Genomic DNA, 22,922 nt, shown 5'->3' with positions numbered 1-22,922 from the left:
TCTTGTACTCGATTGTTTCCGACATTGTCTTTTATCTGGATATTACATTTTGACATATTAGCAGAATCGGACTTTAGCATTTAACCAACTGCACAGATTTTGTTCTAATTTTGGGAAGGAATATGGAATTAATTGGATTTCCTGTCCAGTATTTTTTGTTTGGGGTGGTGCATATTTTCTTCTTGTTTGTGGCGTCAAATGGAGATATTACTTATTCTATTCCGGAGGAGAGAAAGATCGGATCTGTGATTGGGAATCTGGCCAAGGATCTTGGAGTAAATGCAAAATCATTATCAATGCGTAAAGCGCGTTTGGATGTCGAGGATGGCAGCAAACGTTACTGTGACATAGAGATGAACACTGGAGCTCTGATTGTAGCGGAGAGAATAGACAGAGAGCAACTTTGTGAGCTCATGACTGTTTGTACGTTGAAATATGAAGTAATTCTTGAAAATCCTCTAGAGTTACATCGCGTTGTGGTAGAAATCACGGATATTAATGATAACTCACCGATTTTTGCAAACGCTGTGGTTAAATTAGAGATCAGAGAATCAGCTCTGAAAGGGGCTCGCTATGCTGTAAATGAAGCACATGACGCGGACATAGGAGCGCATGCCGTTCAGAGCTACAAATTACAAGATAATCGTTACTTTTCTTTCCTTTTCCACAATAAGCCGGACGAGGAAAAATACGGCGAGTTAGTTTTAGAGAACGAGCTGGACCGTGAACAGGAGCAAGAGCTACGATTATTCCTCACCGCTGTCGATGGAGGTAATCCGCCTAGATCCGCCTCTGTCGTTATACATGTTACTGTACTCGACGCAAACGATAATTCACCCGTCTTTAGCCAGCCGGTCTATAAGGTGAGTCTGCGTGAAGATTCTCCGGTTGGTACGGTAGTTGCTACAGTGAGCGCCACGGATGCTGATGAAGGCGCGAATGGTCAGGTGACTTTCGAATTTGGACACATATCTGGAGACGTGCTTAAGTTGTTTACCCTCGACTCGGTAACAGGTCATTTAATTTTAAATGGCAATTTAGATTACGAAAGACAAACAACGTATGAATTAAGGATTCAAGGTAAAGATGGTGCGGGACTTGTGTCTTTTGCTAAGGTCATTATTGATATTATGGATGTTAATGATAATGCACCAACCATACACATAAAATCCTTGAACAATCCAATACCTGAAAACGCGCCACCTGGTGCTGAAGTAGGAATTATTAATGTTCAAGACAAAGACTCTGAGAAAAATCGACAGATCCGATGCAGCATTCAGGGAAATGTTCCTTTTATATTAAGACCTTCAATCAAAAATTACTTCACAATTGTGAGTTCTGCTCCACTCGACAGAGAACTCATATCGGAATACAACATTACTATTATGGCAGCAGATGAAGGCACTCCACCATTATCTTCCTCTAAGACACTTCATTTGTCCTTGTCAGATGTGAACGACAACCCACCGGTATTTGTTGACCAGTCCTATAGTGCTTATATAATAGAAAACAACAAACCAGGCACCTCTATATGTTCTGTTAGTGCGAGAGATCCAGACTGGAGGCAGAATGGCACAGTACTGTATTCTCTGGTGTCCAGTGAAGTCAACGGTGCTGCAGTGTCCTCATTTATATCCATTAATGCAGACACAGGAGTGATCCATGCTGTGAGGTCATTTGACTATGAGCAGTTCAGAAACTTCAAAGTTCAAGTTGTAGCCAGAGACAATGGCTCTCCTCCACTCAGCAGCAATGTGACTGTGAGTATGTTCATAACAGATGAGAATGACAACTCTCCACAGATATTATACCCTGCACCTGAGGGAAAGTCTTTAATGACTGAGATGGTCCCTAAAGCTTCTCTGTCAGGCTCTCTGGTCTCCAAAGTGATTGCTGTGGACGCTGACTCTGGACAGAATGCTTGGCTGTCATATCAGATTGTGAAGTCTACTGATCCAGGACTTTTCACCATTGGTCTCCATAGTGGAGAGATCAGGGCACTGAGGGACATTACTGAATCTGACAGCATGAAGCAGAACCTCGTTATCTCAGTGAAAGATAATGGACAACCTCCTCTCTCTGCTACCTGTTCTGTGTATTTACTTATTTCGGACAACCTTGCTGAAGTTCCAGAATTTAAAGACATGACTTATGAGGAGAGCAACTCCAAACTAACATCATATTTGATCATTGCACTCGTTTCTGTGTCCACCTTCTTTCTGACTTTCATTATTCTGATCCTGGCTGTGAGGTTTTGTCACAGGAGAAAGCCCAGACTGTTGTTTGATGGAGCAGTCGCCATTCCCAGCGCGTATCTCCCTCCCAACTATGCAGAGGTGGAGGGAGCTGGAACTCTCCGCAGTTCTTACAATTATGACACATATCTAACAACAGGATCTAACACAAGTGACTTCAAATTCGTCTCATCATATAATGAAAACACACTTCCTGCTGATAGTACTCTAAGGAAAAGCCTAGATGATCTAAACATAATCAATCTCTCTGATGCAGGCGAAATACTGAAGGTAAGATGAGTGATTTATGATCTACATTGCATGGTTCTATTATCGTATTATCTATAAATAACACTTTTTTAGAGCAATTAGCAATTTTTATTATTTTTTAAAATTAATTTTATTTAATATTTATATGGCAATGCCTGGCATTGGAGTCAGTGAACAACCAAACACATTGTGCCAAACAGTGTGATTAAGAGCAAAATCATTCTTCAGCTGAAAATAAATAAGAACTTGTTAAATGAATCGTGATAATACAGTGTAAAACCACGCCTTTTACCAAAACCTAAATATTGTCAGTGTGCAGACTAGTCCGTCCGTTGGTGGCGGTGGTGTCGTTATTGTAGTGTGTGTGTGTGTGTGTGTGTGTGTGTGTGTGTTATATATATATATATATATATATATATATATATATATATATATATATATATATATATATATATATATATATTCTGGTGGGTGGACAGAATCGAAAACATTTAGTCCACTGTAAGCTGCATTGTGTGGAGGCATACAGTTTACATTTTGACAATTTAAACGAAAATACTTTCCTTTTTTTTTTTTATAATATGTTAAAATGTCCATATACTTGTCCGCTTGTTTTAAATGTTACACTAAATGTCCTTCCTATGTGTATATGTAAAAGTGGTTTCGTACTGAGTGGAGTGAAGTGAAAATTTTTTCATTGTTATCGAAAGATATTTTGGCATCTCATACTGAAGTTTCTAGAAAATGCACAGAGGGTCGCTATTCGTTTGCGTTCGAGGGAAATATTTTTCTCCACCCACTGCTGGTTAGTCTGGCTGGACAGGGTGGAGGGTGGAATCAGTATAACGACGACACTGGAACGTGTCGCTTGTGGCGTTTGATCTTGTGAGCATATATGTAATTGGATTGTATGTGTAAGCTGTTCATATCTGAAAACACAAGGAAACTGGACGTTCCAAGACATTAAAGGAATAATGGAGTACAAAAGACGATCCGAATCATCAGTGACCCGGTTACTGACGGGCTTGATTGTTCTATTCATACGCGCGAGTGAAGGGGATATAAACTATTCGGTGCCAGAGGAGACAAATGTTGGATATGTCATCGGAAATATTGCTAAGGATCTCGGAATAAACGCAAAAATCCTGTCAACACGCAAAGCGCGATTAGATGTCGATGATGATGGAAAAGTTTACTGTGATGTCAGTTTAAGCTCCGGTGATCTAGTTGTTGCAGAGAGAATAGACAGAGAGCAAATATGTGGACCAAAGACCGTTTGTCCTCTGAAATATGAAATGATTCTTGAAAATCCCCTAGAACTGCATGTTATTGTAGTGCACATTCAGGATATAAATGATAATTCTCCGACATTTGCTAGCGATGTTATAAAATTTGAAATTCGAGAGTCAGCAAACAAAGGCGCTCGTTTTACAATCAGTGGTGCCCATGATGAAGACGTCGGTTTAAACGGGGTCCAAAGCTATTCGTTGCAAAATAATGAACACTTTACTTTTGATGTCCACGCCAGACCGGGTGGAGGGAAGTATGGTGAATTGGTTTTAAGCAAGGAGCTAGATCGTGAACAGCAGCAGAAAATGTCATTGATACTCACCGCCACCGATGGCGGAAGGCCACAGAGATCAGGGACTACAGTCATTGAAGTTACAATACTGGATGCGAACGACAACGCACCAGTATTTACTCAGCAAATATATAAAGTAAATGTACCTGAAAATGCTGATTTAGGAACTGTTCTAGCTACTGTGACAGCCACAGACGCTGATGAAGGGGCAAACGGTCAGTTAACCTATGAATTCGGGCACACATCTGAAGAGCTAAACAAATTATTCAAACTAAATAAGAACAGCGGGGATATTATTTTGGTTGGTCAGATGGACTTCGAGAAGGAATCGCTCTATGAACTCAGCATACAGGCTAAAGATGGATCCGGTCTAGCTTCATTCGCTAGCGTTATCGTCAAAGTGAATGACGTGAATGACAACGCGCCAGTTATATTTCTCAAATCTTTACAGAATCCAGTTCCTGAAAATTCAAGGCCAGGTACGGAGGTTGGCGTAATTAATATTCAGGATAAAGATACAGGACTAAATAAACAAATTAGGTGTTCTATTCAGCAAAATACCCCATTTCAATTAATTCCATCAATTAAAAATTACTATTCTATTGTTACTAATGGAGAACTTGACCGGGAACTAGTGGCACAATACAACATAACAGTAACAGCCACTGATGAAGGTATGCCTCCATTGTCTTCTTCCAAGGTCATTCATTTATTTGTTTCAGATATCAACGACAACCCGCCTGTATTTGAAGATACATTATACAGAGCATATGTGACAGAGAATACCAAATCAGGTACCTCTATCTGTTCTGTTAGTGCGAGAGATCCAGACTGGAGGCAGAATGGTACAGTACTGTATTCTCTGGTGTCCAGTGAAGTCAACGGTGCTGCAGTGTCCTCATTTATATCCATTAATGCAGACACAGGAGTGATCCATGCTGTGAGGTCATTTGACTATGAGCAGTTCAGAAACTTCAAAGTTCAGGTTGTAGCCAGAGACAATGGCTCTCCTCCACTCAGCAGCAATGTGACTGTGAGTGTGTTCATAACAGATGAGAATGATAACTCTCCACAGATATTATACCCTGCTCCAGAGGGAAAGTCTTTAATGACTGAGATGGTACCTAAAGCTGCTCTGTCAGGCTCTCTGGTCTCCAAGGTGATTGCTGTAGATGCTGACTCTGGACAGAATGCATGGTTGTCATATCAGATTTTGAAATCTACTGATCCGAGACTTTTCACCATTGGTCTCCATAGTGGAGAGATCAGGGCACTGAGGGACATTACTGAATCTGACAGCATGAAGCAGAACCTCGTTATCTCAGTGAAAGATAATGGACAACCTCCTCTCTCTGCTACTTGTTCTATGTATTTACTTATTTCGGATAACCTTGCTGAAGTTCCAGAACTTAAAGACATGACTTATGAGGAGAGCAACTCCAAACTAACATCATATTTGATCATCGCACTCGTTTCTGTGTCCACCTTCTTTCTGACTTTCATTATTCTGATCCTGGCTGTGAGGTTTTGTCACAGGAGAAAGCCCAGACTGTTGTTTGATGGAGCAGTCGCCATTCCCAGCGCGTATCTCCCTCCCAACTATGCAGAGGTGGAGGGAGCTGGAACTCTCCGCAGTTCTTACAATTATGACACGTATCTAACAACAGGCTCACGCACCAGTGACTTCAAATTTGTTGGGTCTCATAATGAAAATACACTGTCTTATAGTCAGACGCTGAAGAAAATTCCAAATGATTATCTTGAAGAAAACGTCATTACATTAAATAGAACATCAGAAACAGATGAGGTAAGCCTGCCTTTTCCCTTGACTAAAATTGTTATGTTATTTCCAATGTAGGATATTTTAATGTTAATTAGATGCATTCGATTATTATGAAGAATGATTAGTATGCTGTCTGGACTGTAAGTAAATTTACAAGTTAAAGTTTGTGAATACATTTTGTTATATAGAAGACAAAACATTTTTTTTTTTAGTTTGTCTATAAATGAATAAATGATAACCTTATGTGGGCAAGTATGGTTAAACCTAGCAAGTTTTTCAGTTGTGAAAGGAAATGTTGTATGGTATTTTATTTATTCTTATTTTTAATTTTATTTTTTTATGGAAGGAGGACTGGTACCTTATATATTGGAGAAACCAGTTAAGTGTTTAGGTAGATGGTATAGAGCAGCATTAAGGAATATGAGGTTGCGATCACTGAAGTAGAGAGGCTGGAGAGGTGTATGAACTGGGTTGTAAGGAAGTGGCTAGGAGTGTCGTGTTGTTTAAGTAGCATGGCACGGTATGGGAGACGGTTGCTGGAGCTACCAGTGACAAATTTAGTTGAGTAGTGTACATGTGTTAAAGCAAAGTCGCAAGATGATTTTTGTAAAGGTCTAAGGACGCAGTGATAAAAACGGCCACATCAGTCACAAAAGCAGGGATCAAGTGAATCTATGAGCGGCGGTGGGGTTGGCTAAGAATGGCTTGACGCATAGGGAAGATCGGGGCTTGGGTGAGGTGATTTGTGTAAAGCATTTTATAAGGCCACATCGCCAGAGAGCAGACAAAAATTTAGTCTTGAACAGGAAGAGGAAAAACAGCGCACAGCAGAAGTGTCGCAGGGAAAACGGGGCCAACGGCTTCACTGCGAAAGTTTAGAGACGTGACGAATGACCTGGCGAGAGTTGTTGGCAATGTTGCATTAAATTGTTGAGGGACCTACGACCCCCTTACAACTCCACAAAACCTTGAAAATTGAATAGTAGAAGATCTAGTTGTAAATAATGAACGGGGTCGGAATGCGGCAGGGTATTTTATCCGCATGTAAGGTTTGTCGCGGTGATGATAATACGTGGAGACAATAAAGTGCTTAGTTTATTAGCATATTTATTCAATAATAAGTGCATAGTTAATTATTTGTATAGTACTGATACGAATAGAGTGATTAGGTTTGTGCCCAAGGGACACTGTATTGGAGACAGAGCGCAGGCTATAAATATCGGTAGGGTTGGTTAATGGGCAAGATAGGAAATTGGTAACAGATGTAAGTTAAAAACAAAAATATATTACAAGTCCTACAATGTATTGGCTTTAACTATATGGTTTCGTACTCTAAAATTAAACGGATAGTTTATTTTATAGAGTTAATGATTCTATTTGAGGATGCAGCTGATAAAGTTTTTTTAAAGGGCAAACCTGAAATATGCAGGCTTGGTGGCTGAGGTGAGAGATCGTGGGCCTATAGGCCTATATATGCTATGGGACTTCAAGCTATGTCTGCCACATCATTGCTTGTGGAATTTGGTTTTAGAGGTTGTAAACTAAGGGTACTTGTGAAGGAATTATCTGAAATAACTAAAAAAGGTTTAGTCAGTGGTTGAGGATGAAGAGAGCATAGACTAGTTGAGATGAGTTGCATTATACATATGAATGGCTGAGGTGTCTGATGTATCAGACATGTGGGGGACTGGGCAGGTGAGTGGATTGTTTTGTCATGTCTACAATGGGAGTCCAGGTGGAAACGGTGGCACTGGGTATGCTGATGGGGCTGGCTATCATCTTAGTCACCAGGGAGGCCGATATGCATCCACTGTGTTGCGAAATGCTTGCTGGTGTAGTAGGTAAAGTCCATATGGAACGGGTGGCACTGAGCATACATTAGCGGTGTTAGTGGGGCCGGATACGGCCTTAGTCGCCACACAGGCCAATGTTTGCTTACATTGAAAGAGGTTTTGCATGGGGTTGATTTAAAAGTGAGCTTGGAAGGGCTGGGTCTGGAACCAGACCTCATTACTGAGCTTTCTGGAGATGTTGTGGGCATAATTCAGTGAAACACAGATGAAAGGAAGTGCCAACTTGATGACCCCTGTGACGAGTTTACGATGTTGTGGTTTCTAGTATGAAGTGAGTGGGCTGGGCCGTAAGTGAAACTGGTTTGGCCCAGGATAACTGACATCTTCTGTATAAATACAATTGTCCGGAAAAAGTTCAAAAATGATTTCCGTCATGCTAATTATTGTTCTTACGATGGTAGATCTTATGAGGATTTTTTTTTTTTTTTGTACGACAGTGGCAGTTTCCTCTAAATACTCATGGGGTTGCTATTTACCAGCTGTACACGCAGCGCTGAAAAATCCACCCGTCCATTACCGTGACGAAGCGACATGCAAATTCGGCAGCATTTACACGGACATGTGTATGCAGAGCAAACGTGCGAAATCTCGCTTAACTTGAACAAAACTGACGGATTTTATATAACTGCGTGGAGAAAAGCTCTCGCAAAGAACTAAAGATGAGAGGATTGTCGAAGTCGCCTATTTGCTTTATTCTCATTCTCGCGCTCCATCTCAGTAATGGCGATCTAAGATATTCAGTTCCAGAGGAGATGAAACGAGGATATGTTGTGGGAAACCCAGCTAAGGATCTCCGACTGGACGCTAAAACACTTGTGTCCAGGAATGCACGTTTGGATGCAGACGGCGTCAGTAAACGTTTTAGTGAGCTAGATACACGGACTGGAGCCCTTATTGTTTCGGAGCCCGGAGACAGAGAGGAGCTCTGCGGCTCGCGTCAGATGTGTCTTCTTAAATACGAATTGGTCCTAGAGAAACCGTTAGAGCTTCATAGCGTTGTTGTGCAAATTCAGGATATAAATGATAATGCACCACAATTTTCCTCCGATAAAATTAAACTCGAAATTAGCGAGTCCGCAGTTAAGGGGACTACTTTTTTCTTGGGAGAAGCCCACGATGCAGATTTAGGACAAAACGCAGTTCAGGGATATTCTCTTGGAAGAAACGGTCATTTCTCTTTACATGTCGGTACAAATTCAGACGGAGGAAACTACGCAGAGTTAGTACTTGATAAAGAACTCGATCGCGAGAAAGAGCAGGAGGTTACATTGTTTCTAACAGCCACAGATGGTGGGGATCCGGAAAGGTCAGGCACCGCCGTTATACATGTTACTGTGCTGGATGCTAACGATAATTCTCCCGTGTTTACTCAACCTGTGTATAAAGTAAATCTACCAGAAAATGCCCCTATGGGCACGGTCGTAGTAAGCGTGAACGCGACAGATGCAGACGCGGGTGTAAATGGAGAAGTAATGTACGAGTTTAGTCGAATGTCTGATAAAGCTGCTAGGATATTTTCACTGGACAAGCTTAATGGTGAAATTAAGGTGACCGGTCCTGTAGATTTCGAGGAAGAGTCTTACTATGAAATGCGTGTACAGGCAAAAGATGGGCTGGGATCGGCCTCTGACGCAAAAGTGGTTGTCGAAGTCACTGACGTGAACGATAACAGTCCGAAGATTGTCATTAAGTCCCTCATCAACCCGTTCCCTGAAAACGTCATTCCTGGGACAGAGGTGGGCATCGTCAACGTTCAGGACGAAGACTCCGGGCAAAATCGTCAGGTCCGTTGTTTCATTCAAGAAAATGTTCCTTTTAAATTAAATCCGTCGATAAAGAATTATTATTCCATAATCATAACAACTGGGGTGGATCGTGAAATAGTTTCATATTTTAATATAACTATTATTGCTGTAGATGAGGGAACACCAGCATTGTCTTCATCTAAATCTATTCATTTATCAGTTTCTGATGTCAATGACAACCCACCTGTATTTGAAAAGATAGATTATGGTGCTTATATGACTGAGAACAACAAACCAGGCACCTCTATCTGTTCTGTTAGTGCGAGAGACCCAGACTGGAGGCAGAATGGTACAGTACTGTATTCTCTGGTGTCCAGTGAGGTCAATGGTGTTCCAGTGTCCTCATTTATATCCATTAATGCAGACACAGGGGTGATCCATGCTGTGAGGTCATTTGACTATGAGCAGTTCAGAAACTTCAAAGTCCAGGTTGTAGCCAGAGACAATGGCTCTCCTCCACTCAGCAGTAATGTGACTGTGAGTGTGTTCATAACAGATGAGAATGATAACTCTCCACAGATATTATACCCTGCACCTGAGGGAAAGTCTTTAATGACTGAGATGGTCCCTAAAGCTTCTCTGTCAGGCTCTCTGGTCTCCAAGGTGATTGCTGTGGATGCTGACTCAGGACAGAATGCATGGCTGTCATATCAGATTGTGAAGTCTACTGATCCAGGACTTTTCACCATTGGTCTCCATAGTGGAGAGATCAGGGCACTGAGGGACATTACTGAATCTGACAGCATGAAGCAAAACCTTGTTATCTCAGTGAAAGATAATGGACAACCTCCTCTCTCTGCTACCTGTTCTGTTTATTTACTTATTTCTGACAACCTTGCTGAAGTTCCAGAACTTAAAGACATGACTTATGAGGAGAGCAACTCCAAACTAACATCTTATTTGATCATCGCACTCGTTTCTGTGTCCACCTTCTTTCTGACTTTCATTATTCTGATCCTGGCTGTGAGGTTTTGTCACAAGAGAAAGCCCAGACTGTTGTTTGATGGAGCAGTCGCCATTCCCAGTGCGTATCTCCCTCCCAACTATGCAGAGGTGGAGGGAGCTGGAACTCTCCGCAGTTCTTACAATTATGACACGTATCTAACAACAGGCTCACGCACCAGTGACTTCAAATTTGTCGCATCATATAATGAGAACACACTGCCTTCAACTCATACCCTCAACAGGATTCAAAATCAATTTGATCCATTTGAAGAGAACTTATTCACTGTTGCTTCATCCGATTCTAAGGTAAGCATTTCCGGAAGTATTGAACTTTTCTGTTTGTTTGTGAAAGATATGCACCATTTTTGATTAAATATATATGGAAACAACCATTTTCTACTTTATCTCTTTAATATAAATGGCTTTAGTGATCCTCAAATATTGCCTGCTTTAAATATAGATTTCACAGAATTTTCTAGCATTTAATAGTATCGACTGCATATGGCTCTTTTATTTTGTGATACCTCTTCAAAATTATCTGGCACCTATTGTTGTGTTTATGCTTTGCTTCTGTGGCTGGGTCATTGTTAAGTCCCGATTTAAGCGCTAATTCTTTGGCACAAAGATTATTTTTGATGTTTTACTTTTTAGTTTTTATACTGAAATCCATTCTTTTTAATTCCAGTTTACATGCAATTTTCTAACATACATAGTTAGATTTCAGCATGATTCAGTAAAGACTTGTTTTTCTAATTTTGATTGATGTTTATAGAATGAGCATACATTTATTATTATTATTATTATTATTATTATTATTATTATTATTATTATTATTATTTATTTATTTATTTTTAATTTTTTTATATAAAATAATTATATTTTATTTACATTTACATTTATGGCATTTAGCTGATGCTTTTATCCAAAGCGACTTACAATTATGACTGAATACAACTTGAGCAACTGCGGGTTAAGGGCCTTGCTCAGGGGCCCAACAGTAGCAACTTGGTGGGGGGGCTTTAACCAGCAACCTTCCGATTACAAGTCAGGTACCCCTGAGCTACCACTGCCTACATTTTTTTTTTTTTAAAGATTCATAAAATTTAAATATTTATAGAAACATAATTTTTGATGGATGTTTATTCACATTTTAGCTTTTAGCCTAAATATTTTGGTAAATCCCTTTCATTATGCAGTGCTCTGAACAGCAGACCTTCAGTTGATATTATCAGGGATGTGAAATGTGTGGTTGGGCTATTTGGGCTGTGTCAGTTTAAACATTGATCACACAATTTGAGGGAGATAGAACAGCAGAAATAATAGTTGTTCATTGTGCTGCTGCTGATGCCTACTTTAAATCATAGTTACACATAATGTCTCCCAGTGTTTCTAGGTATATAACTTCAGTTTTATCTTATTATACAGTAAATGTAGATTTTTTTTCCCCTGTCTTTATCTCTTACTAATATTAGTGGTAACCAAGTAGTCATTTCTATATTTGAAGGTCATGTGTTTGATGCCTTGTCATGGCTGTGGGAATTTCAGCACATTTTTACTTAAACTGAAGCTTTTGTCAAGTGTTTTGCATCTTGTTGGCTCATAATTGCTGATTTGGTACTTTATATCACAAGTCCCATAACAAAGTGTCTATGGCAACATGATGAGCCTTATTAAGTACTTTGGTTTGATACTGTGTGAATAGACTGGGATGTGCCGTTGCAATGTTAATTTTTAATGGAAAGTAATTGAAAGTCCTGACAGAAATGTTTCACAGGTTACCATGTTTTACAAAACAGCTTAATGCCTACTTGTGCAAAGCTGTAGAGTATGTGAATGGTATTCTTTTAACTTTTGAAGTCTAAGTAAATTAATTCCACATATAATGAATAGTTGTGACTTTAAAATTATAATTTAAACATTTAGTGTCACCACCAGTCATTTCATAATGTGAAGAGGGTATATATTTTGCATTGCAACTTGTATACATTAAATATGTTGGTATGAATCTTTGAATCCAAAGAGTTTTTAACAAGCATATTGTTTTTTTTTCCATCAGTAAATTGGAAACTCCCGTAGAATTAGCATTGGTTCTGCTGATTTTTTAAACAACTTTAGCTGGTGCTTGTTCTTTCTATTACTAATTAGCTAATGCACGTTACCTTTTGTTAGGACGCAGTTCATAATATGTTAAGTCGAAAAACAGAAAAGTAGAGATTTTTAATGTCAGAGTTGTCATGTTCTAAAACTGTGAAACCCGACGCAATCTATAGGGCAAAAGCCGCAGTGGGTGCTATCCTTGGTTCTGAAATAATACGTTACGAGCCATCTATTCTATTGTGGGCGTACGGTACTGTAATGCCACTAAACACGAATCCTATCAGTATGAAACGTTATATTTTTCAAAAATATTAAGCAATAAACGTAACTTGGTTGCCTGCGATTCTTACTTTCATCTTCCATTCTACACGTAGAATCAAATATTTTCACTGTGCTTTAAAACTGCATCTTCATTTGAGAGCTTTGCAGTTGTTCTTTGTTCATCGGTTATAATTTTTGTTCCTTGATTTCTGAAGTTATATATCCACAAAGAATATAGTAAATGAATCACTTTATTGATATAAGTTGAACAACGATCTTCCTATTGCGTCTAATTCGCTATTGCCCCGGCGGTTTTCAGCACAGTAAGCCTTCACAACGCTCAGTGTGTAAGGGCAGATAGACATATACCAATTGCGAAGATCTGTTATTCATTCTAATACTTCTGAACTGTATCATGAATACCGTTTGTTGCTTTTATTCCCGTTAACTTCACAATCCAGTAAACACTATTTTAACAGTGTAAAGTACATGCTTGTCTTACTGACGTCTTTTGTAGGACTAGTCATGCGGTACATGTAGTAAATCCAAATTACTCAGAGCGTCGCTGTTCACCATCACTTCGGTGCATCTCCTTTCCGCCCATCTCTTAAATATTCAGCTGCACGATTCTATGAGAGCAAGCGCAGTCGCCAGGAAAAATGGAGTAGTCTGGTCTTTTTAAAATCGAATACGATTTAGTTGAAAATATTGAGATATTACGTTAACAACGTTAAGTGGAATTGAAAGAGAGAGAAGCATTTCATCTCAGCCAACATGGGATGGAGGAAGCTTACACTTACGTTATCTTCTCTGCTCATAGCTTTATTTATCTGTCATTTGCGTGCCGCCCGAGGAGATCTGAGCTATACAGTCCCTGAGGAAACCAGACGCCAGTATGTGATTGGAAATATTGCTAAAGATCTCGGACTCGATACTCAGCTACTGTCAGCACGTAAAGCCGGAATAAACACGGAGGACAGCAGCAAACGGTATACTGATATTAACCTGAGTACAGGAGATTTGATCGTGGCAGAGACAATCGACAGAGAAATTCTTTGTGATTCAAGAATTAACTGCATGTTGAATTATGAGCTTGTGTTGGCAAATCCCCTAGAGGTTCACCACATTTCACTGAATATTGAGGATGTTAATGATAATGCGCCAAAATTTCTTAACGAGCGCATTACATTTGAAATTCGCGAGTCCGCTTTGAAAGGGCAGAGTTTCCGTTTGGATGAAGCGCATGACTCTGATATCGGACTGAACGGAATTAAGGACTATTTGCTCCAGAAGAATAATCATTTTGTTTTGTCTGTACACGATAACGCGAACGGAAGGAAATTTGCTGAACTTGTATTGAAGAAAGAGTTGGATCGTGAACAACAGAAGGAAATTAATTTGATTCTTACCGCAGTTGATGGCGGGAGTCCTCAGAGATCGGGATCTGCTATTATACACATCACTGTGCTGGATGCTAACGATAATGTTCCAGTGTTTACTCAGGAGGTATATAAAGTTGTTCTAGCGGAAAACGCGCCGTTGGGCACAGAAGTAGTTACCGTGAGTGCAGTAGACGCTGATGAAGGAGCAAATGGGGCAGTCTCTTATGAATTCAGTCGCATTGCTGATAATGCAGCACAGCTATTCATGATTGATAAACGTACTGGACAAATCAAGGTAATCGGAGACATTGATTATGAAAAGGGAACGTACTATGAAATTGGAATGCAGGCCAAAGACGGATCTGGTTTAGCATCCACTGCAAATGTCATTATAGATATCACTGATGTAAATGATAATGCTCCAAAAATGATCATCACATCTCTGAACAATCATATCCCTGAGAATGCCATTGTGGGCACTGAGGCGGCCATTATAAATGTACAGGATAAAGATTCAGGAGATAATCGACAGATCAGTTGCTCCATTCAGCAAAATGTTCCTTTCAAAATAAATCCATCCATTAAGAACTATTTCTCCCTGGCAACAACAAACCCACTGGATCGAGAGACAGAAGCCTATTACAATATAACTATTACTGCTACTGATGGAGGTTCCCCTCCATTATCCTCCTCCAAGACTATTCATTTAATGGTATCAGATGTCAATGATAATCCACCTGTATTTGGAGAGCAATCCTACAATGCCTATGTCATGGAAAACAACAAACCAGGCACCTCTATCTGTTCTGTTAGTGCGAGAGATCCAGACTGGAGGCAGAATGGCACAGTACTGTATTCTCTGGTGTCCAGTGAGGTCAATGGTGTTCCAGTGTCCTCATTTATATCCATTAATGCAGACACAGGGGTAATCCATGCTGTGAGGTCATTTGACTATGAGCAGTTCAGAAAGTTCAAAGTTCAGGTTGTAGCCAGAGACAATGGCTCTCCTCCACTCAGCAGCAATGTGACCATGAGTGTGTTCATAACAGATGAGAATGATAACTCTCCACAAATATTATACCCTGCTCCAGAGGGTAGGTCTTTAATGACTGAGATGGTCCCTAAAGCTGCTCTCTCAGGCTCTCTGATCTCCAAGGTGATTGCTGTGGATGCTGACTCAGGACAGAATGCATGGCTGTCGTATCAGATTGTGAAGTCTACTGATCTGGGACTTTTCACCATTGGTCTCCACAATGGAGAGATCAGGGCAGTGAGGGACATTACTGCATCTGACAGCATGAAGCAGAACCTCGTTATCTCAGTGAAAGATAATGGACAACCTCCTCTCTCTTCTACCTGTTCTGTGTATTTACTTATTTCTGACAACCTTGCTGAAGTTCCAGAACTTAAAGACATGACTTATGAGGAGAGCAACTCCAAACTAACATCTTATTTGATCATCGCACTCGTTTCTGTGTCCACCTTCTTTCTGACTTTCATTATTCTGATCCTGGCTGTGAGGTTTTGTCACAGGAGAAAGCCCAGACTGTTGTTTGATGGAGCAGTCGCCATTCCCAGTGCGTATCTCCCTCCCAACTATGCAGAGGTGGAGGGAGCTGGAACTCTCTGCAGTTCTTACAATTATGACACATATCTAACAACAGGCTCACGCAGCAGTGACTTCAAATTTGTCACGTCTTATAATGAGAACACACTGCCTTCAACTCATACCCTCAACAGAATTCAAAATCAGATTGATCCATTTGAAGAGAATTCCTTCACTGTTGCTTCATCAGATTCTGAGGTAAGCATTTCCAGATGTATTGAAATTTTATGCCTGTTTGTGAAATATAAACACAATTTTAGATTAAATATATATGGAATCAGCCCTTTCAAACTTTATCTCTTTATATAAATGGCTTTAGTGCTTCTCAAATATTGCCTGCTTTAAATATAGATTTCACAGAATTTTCTAGCATTTAATAGTATTGACCGCATATGGCTCTTTCATTTTGTGATATCGCTCTAAAATTCTATGGAACCTATTGTTGTGTTTATGCTTTGCTTCTGTGTCTGGGACATTGTTCAGTGCTAATTTTAATTAGTGCTAATTCTTTGGCAGAAAAATTATTTTTGATGTTTTACTTTTCCATTTTGTTTTTACCCTGAAGTCCATTAGTTTCAATCCAGTTCATATGCATTTTCTAATATACATAGTTGGATTTTAGCATGATTCATTGACGACACATGTTTCTAATTTTGAGGGATGTTTCTAGAATGATCCTACATTTAAAAAAAAAACTATGACGTTTTAAAAAATTAGGATATTTATAGAAACATCTTTCTTTTGATGGATGTTTATTCATATTTTAGCTTTTAGCCTAAATATTTTCTGTAACTCTCTTTCATTATGCAGTGCTCTGGACAGCAGACTTTCAGTTGATATTATCAGGGATGTGAAATCTATGGTTTTGTTATTTGGGCTGTGTCCATTGAAATATTAATACAACCATTTGAGAGAGATAGAACAGCATAAATAATAGTTGTTCTTTGGTGCTGCTGTTGTTGTGTATTTTAAATCATAATTTCACCTGATGTCTTCCAGTGCTTCTAGGTTTATAACTTCACATTTGATTTTACACAGTACATTTAGAATTATTATTTTATTTTTCCTGTCTCTGTCCCTCACTAATGTTAGTGGTAACTGAGCTGTCCTTTCTATGTCTGAAGGTCATGGCTTTGATGCTTTGTCATGGCTGTGGGCCTTTCAGAACATTTTTACTTAAACTGGACCTTTTTTCAAGTGCTTTGCATCTCTATTTGTCTCATAATTGCTGATTTGCTACTTTATGACACAACTTCCAAAACAAAGTGTCTATAGCAGCATGATAAGCCTTATTAACTACTTCTGTTTGTTGCTGTTTGCAGACTGGGATGTGTTGTGGCAATGTGGATTTTTAATAGATAGTAATTGAAAGTCCTGACAGAAATGTTTCACAGGTTACCATGTTTCATACAACAGCTTAATCTCTTTGTATTCCTTTTATCTTTTAAAGTCTAAGTAAATTAATTCCACATATAATGAATAGTTGTGACTTTGAAATTATAATTTAAACATTTAGTGTCACCACCAGTCATTTCATCATGTGAACAGGTTCTTGTCTATCACTAATTAGCAAGTGTTCTTTACGTTCTATTAGGACACGTTTTATAATATGTTTGGTAGAAAAATAGATTGTGTTAACGTCAGCTGTGTCAACTTAAAATTGTGAAGCCTGACGCAATCTATAGAGCCAGAGTCGACGTGGGAGCTATCCATGGTACTGGAATTATAGGTTACGATCCTTCTGATCTGTTGTGGGCGTACCGAAATGTAAGGCCATTAAACACGAACCTTATCAGCATGAAATGTCATACTTTGCTCAAACAATAAGCATTTTCTTCAATGCACTGTAAATAACGTGTTGCTCTGCGATTCTTATTTTCATACTACATTCCTCAAGCAGAGTCGAATTTTTTTACTGTGCTTTAAACTGCATCTTCTTTGAGAGCTTTGCAGTTCTTTGGTCGTGGGTTATAACTTTTGTTCCATGATTTTTGACGTTATATATCAACAATGAATAGCATAATTTAATCCCTTAATTGTTATCAGTTGAACTACAATTTTCCAGAGGCGTGTATTTGCTATTGTCCCAGCCGTTTGTCTGCACCGGAAGCATTTACAATGCTCATTCTGTAAGGGCAGATAGACATATACCAACTGCGGAAATCTCGGTTATCCATTCTAATTCTTATGCACTTTACCGTGAATACCATTTGATGCTTTTATTCCCGATACTTTCACAATCCAGTAAAAATTATTTTAGTAGCATAAGGTACATGCTTGTCTAACTAAAGTCTTTTATATAACTAGACATGCGTTACGCCTCCCGCCAGCACGTGGTTTGGCCCGCCACGTGCAGTGGGAGGATCCTGTTTCATAGCCACACCTGCACACACCTGTATTGTGTTAGTCTATCGGTATTTAAACTCTTGTCATTGTGTGCAGTGTTGTCAGTTATTGTTGACGTAAGGTGTTGGTGTTAAATGTTACCGTGTTTATCGTGTTTGTTCCATGTTAACCGTGTGGTGTTTATTGTTTGTAAATCATGTAAGTGCCCTTGTCTTTGTTTCAATTAAATGTTCGTCCTTGTCGAGGAAGTCTGTGCGTCCTGCTCCATGCCCTTCGGTACTCGGGCAAACGTTACAATGTACAAATAATAGTTACACATAATGTATACCAGTACCTCTGCTGTAGACATTACAGAAGAAGGGTACTTCTGGGTTTAAACTTCACTTTTTGTCAATTTATAAATTAAATATGAATTATTTTATTAATGTTCTTGACTAAATTCATTATTAGTCTTGGTGGTATCAGAATACTCCGAGCACTTGTCTATGTCTGAGGGTCATGGGTTTGATGCCCAGTCATGGCTGTAGGCCTTTCAACACATGTTTATTTTAACTGACGCTTTTCTCAACTGTTTTGCATGTCTTTTTGGCTCATAATTTCTGATTTATTGTTTTATGACACAAGACCCAAAACAAATTTTATATGGCAACATGTTAAGCACTGCTAACTACTTCTGGTGTTTTTACTATGTGCAAAGACAGAGATGCATTGTGACTGACTATCTATCTATCTATCTATCTATCTATCTATCTATCTATCTATCTATCTATCTATCTATCTATCTATCTATCTATCTATCTATCTATCTATCTATCTATCTATTTTTTAAATTTAAAGTCCTGACTCAATTGTTTTACCATATTTCAAAACATAGCCCTTTGTGCAAAGCTGCAATGTTTGTGAAAATAGTTTTTCTTTGCAAATGTGAAGTCTTACTACATTTATTTAAAATATATTGCATATTTCATTATTTGAAATGATAACTTAAACAAGTAGTGTTTCCACCAATCATCCATCGTGGCTATGTATATTTTATTGCAATTTAAATCCATTATTTGTTAGTATGACATTTGATGAGTCACTGGCGTTTGTCAGCTGATGATTGTTTTTCCAACAATAAATTGGAAATTCCTGGTGAGTTAGCAAATGTATGTTATCAAGTGTGTGTTACCTTCTACTAGGAAATATGGTACAAAGTATTTGGAGAAGAAAACAGAAAACTGAGTGTGGTTGTTAACTGCGTTGTTAAGTTTAGAAAACTGAAGGCCGACGGAATCCGTATAGTCAAAATGAGTACGGCTGGGAGTTCTCCGTTGTTCTGAAATAAAAGTTTACCGTATAATTATTCTGCTAGTAGGCATACAGTATTATAAGCAAACTAAACATGAACACTCTCAGTGTGAAACGTCATATTTTGTACAAATATTCCATAAAATACATTAGCACCAGTAAAACGTACATAATAAAGTGATTCTCTACGATTCTTTTTTCATCTTACATTTTAAAGGCACAGTCGAATTTTATCAATATGTTTTAAATTGCATCTTTCTTTGGGAGATTTGCAGTCGTTCTTTATTCGTCGGTTATAACTTTTGTTGCCTGATTTTTGAGGTTATAAATTGATAATGAATATTGTAATTTACGCCATTTAATTTTATGAACTTAAAACCGATTTTACTTCAGCATTTATGTGCCGTTACTCCGTCGGTATTCTGCACCGTACGTTCTCATTGCGCCCAGATTGTATGCGCAGACGTACTAACGGCGGAAAAGTCCGTTATTGATGGTAGTTATGTCCGTTCCACAATTTGAATTTCACTTGATGCTTTTATATTTTGGTATCTTAAGGTATATTTTTGTCTTAACTAAAGTCCTTTGACAAACTAGACTTACGGTACTTGCTGTAAACCTAAAATACTCAGAGCGTCGCTGTTCACCATCACTTAATCTCCCGAACCTTTACGCCCATCTCTTAAATACTCAGTTGCACATTTTTATGAGGGCAAAGGCAACCGCTAAACGAAATTGAGTAGTCCGTTCTTTATAATACAAGGACAAGGATTTACCGAAAAATATATAGCGAATTTAACATTACAAAGTCGTTACGTGGAATAAACTGATATAGCAGCATTTCACCTCTGCCAGTATGGGAGGGAGGAATCCGTTATCTTCTCTGTTCATGGCGTTATTTTTCTGTCATTTGCGTGCCGCCCGAGGAGATCTGAGCTATACAGTTCCAGAGGAAACCAGACGCCAGTATGTAATTGGAAATATTGCTAAAGATCTCGGACTCGATGCTCAGCGATTATCAGAACGTAAGGCCGGAATAAACACGGAGGACAGCAGCAAACGGTATACTGATATTAACCTGAGTACAGGAGATTTGATCGTGTCAGAGACAATCGACAGAGAGAGGCTTTGTGATTCAAGAATTAACTGCATGTTGAATTATGAGCTTGTGTTGGCAAATCCTCTAGAGGTTCACCGCATTTCACTGAATATTGAGGATGTTAATGATAATGCTCCAAAATTTCTTAACGAGCGCATTACGTTCGAAATTCCCGAATCGGCTCTGAAAGGGCAGCGTTTCCGTTTGGATGAAGCGCATGACTCTGATATCGGACAAAACGGAATTAAGGACTATTCGCTCCAGAAGAATGATCATTTTGTTTTGTCTGTACAGGATAACGCGAAGGGAAGGAAATATGCTGAATTTGTATTGGATAAAGAGTTGGATCGTGAACAACATAAGGAAATTAATTTGATTCTTACCGCAGTTGATGGCGGGACTCCTCAGAGATCGGGATCTGCTAGTATACACATCACTGTGCTGGATGCTAACGATAATATTCCAGTGTTTACTCAGGAGGTATATAAAGTCGCTCTGGCTGAAAACGCGCCATTGGGCACAGAAGTAGTTACCGTGAGTGCAGTGGACGCTGACGAAGGAGCAAATGGGGCAGTCTCTTATGAATTCAGTCGCATTAGTGATAATGCAGCACAGTTATTCATGATTGATAAATCTACTGGACAAATCAAGGTAATCGGAGACATCGATTATGAATTGGAAACATACTATGAAATTGGAATCCAGGCCAAAGATGGATCTGGTTTAGCATCCACTGCAAATGTTATTATAGATATCACTGATGTAAATGATAATGCTCCAAAAATTATTATTACATTTCTCAACAATCATATCCCTGAGAATTCTATTTTGGGCACTGAGGTGGCCATTATTAATGTAAAGGATAAAGATTCAGGAGATAATCGACAGATCAGATGCTCCATTCAGCACAATGTTCCTTTTAAATTAAATCCATCAATTAAGAACTATTTCTCTCTGGCAACAACAAACCCACTGGATCGAGAGACAGAAGCCTATTACAATATAACTATCACTGCTACTGATGGAGGTTCCCCTCCATTATCCTCCTCCAAGACTATTCATTTAATGGTATCAGATGTGAATGATAATCCACCTGTATTTGGAGCGCAATCCTACAGTGCTTATGTCATGGAAAACAACAAACCAGGCACCTCTATCTGTTCTGTTAGTGCGAGAGACCCAGACTGGAGGCAGAATGGCACAGTACAGTATTTTCTGGTGTCCAGTGAAGTCAATGGTGTCCCAGTTTCATCAGTTATATCCATTAATGCAGACACAGGGGTGATCCATGCTGTGAGGTCATTTGACTATGAGCAGTTCAGAAACTTCAAAGTTCAAGTTGTAGCCAGAGATAATGGCTCTCCTCCACTCAGCAGCAACGTCACTCTGAATGTGTTCATAACAGATGAGAATGATAACTCTCCACAGATATTATACCCTGCTCCTGAGGGAAAGACTTTAATGACTGAGATGGTCCCTAAAGCTTCTCTGTCAGGCTCTCTGGTCTCCAAAGTGATTGCTGTGGACGCTGACTCTGGACAGAATGCATGGCTGTCATATCAGATTGTGAAGTCTACTGATCCAGGACTTTTCACCATTGGTCTCCATAGTGGAGAGATCAGGGCACTGAGGGACATTACTGAATCTGACAGCATGAAGCAGAACCTCGTTATCTCAGTGAAAGATAATGGACAACCTCCTCTCTCTGCTACCTGTTCTGTGTATTTACTTATTTCTGACAACCTCGCTGAAGTTCCAGAACTTAAAGACATGACTTATGAGGAGAGCAACTCCAAACTAACATCATATTTGATCATCGCACTCGTTTCTGTGTCCACCTTCTTTCTGACTTTCATTATTCTGATCCTGGCTGCGAGATTTTGTCACAGGAGAAAGCCCAGACTGTTGTTTGATGGAGCAGTCGCCATTCCCAGTGCGTATCTCCCTCCCAACTATGCAGAGGTGGAGGGAGCTGGAACTCTCCGCAGTTCTTACAATTATGACACGTATCTAACAACAGGCTCACGCACCAGTGACTTCAAATTTGTCGCATCATATAATGAGAACACACTGCCTTCAACTCATACCCTCAACAGGATTCAAAATCAAATTGATCCATTTGAAGAGCACTTATTCACTGTTGCTTCATCCGATTCTAAGGTAAGCATTTCCGAACGTATTGAATTTTTCTGTCTGTTTGTGAAAGATAAGCACCATTTTTGATTAAATATATATGGAAACAACCATTTTATACTTTATCTCTTTAATATAAATGGCTTTAGTGATCCTCAAATATTGCCTGCTTTAAATATAGATTTCACAGAATTTTCTAGCATTTAATAGTATCGACTGCATATGGCTCTTTTATT

At 39.2% G+C, this 22,922-nt stretch overlaps 3 protein-coding genes across 5 annotated transcripts in view; all 3 read left to right on the top strand.

The window, feature by feature from the left end:
* The window catches only part of LOC113588740 (protocadherin gamma-C5-like), a 206,836-nt gene that overhangs the window by 3,497 nt on the left and 180,417 nt on the right, over positions 1–22,922 (top strand). The window contains exon 1 of one of the 3 annotated variants that reach the window (XM_035535497.1): positions 13,490–16,016. The exons of the other annotated variants lie outside the window; for them this stretch is intronic. Coding sequence (XP_035391390.1) covers positions 13,605–16,016 — 2,412 coding nt within the window. The 5' untranslated portion in view covers positions 13,490–13,604. Of the gene's footprint in view, positions 1–13,489; positions 16,017–22,922 lie in introns of those variants that run through there. 3 annotated transcript variants of the gene reach the window in all.
* LOC118242840 (protocadherin beta-16-like) lies at positions 3,471–5,944 on the top strand. Its single transcript, XM_035535738.1, has one exon. It carries the CDS (start codon positions 3,479–3,481, stop codon positions 5,942–5,944), a length of 2,466 nt encoding a protein of 821 aa, XP_035391631.1. The 5' UTR covers positions 3,471–3,478.
* Positions 8,382–11,082, top strand: LOC118242838 (protocadherin gamma-A11-like). Its single transcript, XM_035535732.1, has 2 exons — positions 8,382–10,778; positions 11,065–11,082. The coding sequence occupies exons 1-2, from the start codon at positions 8,382–8,384 to the stop codon at positions 11,080–11,082; spliced, it is 2,415 nt and encodes an 804-aa protein (XP_035391625.1).

This window comes from Electrophorus electricus, chromosome 17 (genome assembly GCF_013358815.1).
Source record: "Electrophorus electricus isolate fEleEle1 chromosome 17, fEleEle1.pri, whole genome shotgun sequence".
Taxonomy (NCBI): domain Eukaryota; kingdom Metazoa; phylum Chordata; class Actinopteri; order Gymnotiformes; family Gymnotidae; genus Electrophorus; species Electrophorus electricus.
Note: the sequence above shows the minus strand (reverse complement) of the source record. Positions and strands in the feature narration are given on the sequence as shown.

Excerpts from the sequence above, each read along its gene's own strand:
- LOC118242840 (XM_035535738.1), top strand. The coding sequence starts at position 3,479 with ATGGAGTACAAAAGACGATCCGAATCATCAGTGACCCGGTTACTGACG.
- LOC118242838 (XM_035535732.1), top strand. The coding sequence starts at position 8,382 with ATGAGAGGATTGTCGAAGTCGCCTATTTGCTTTATTCTCATTCTCGCG.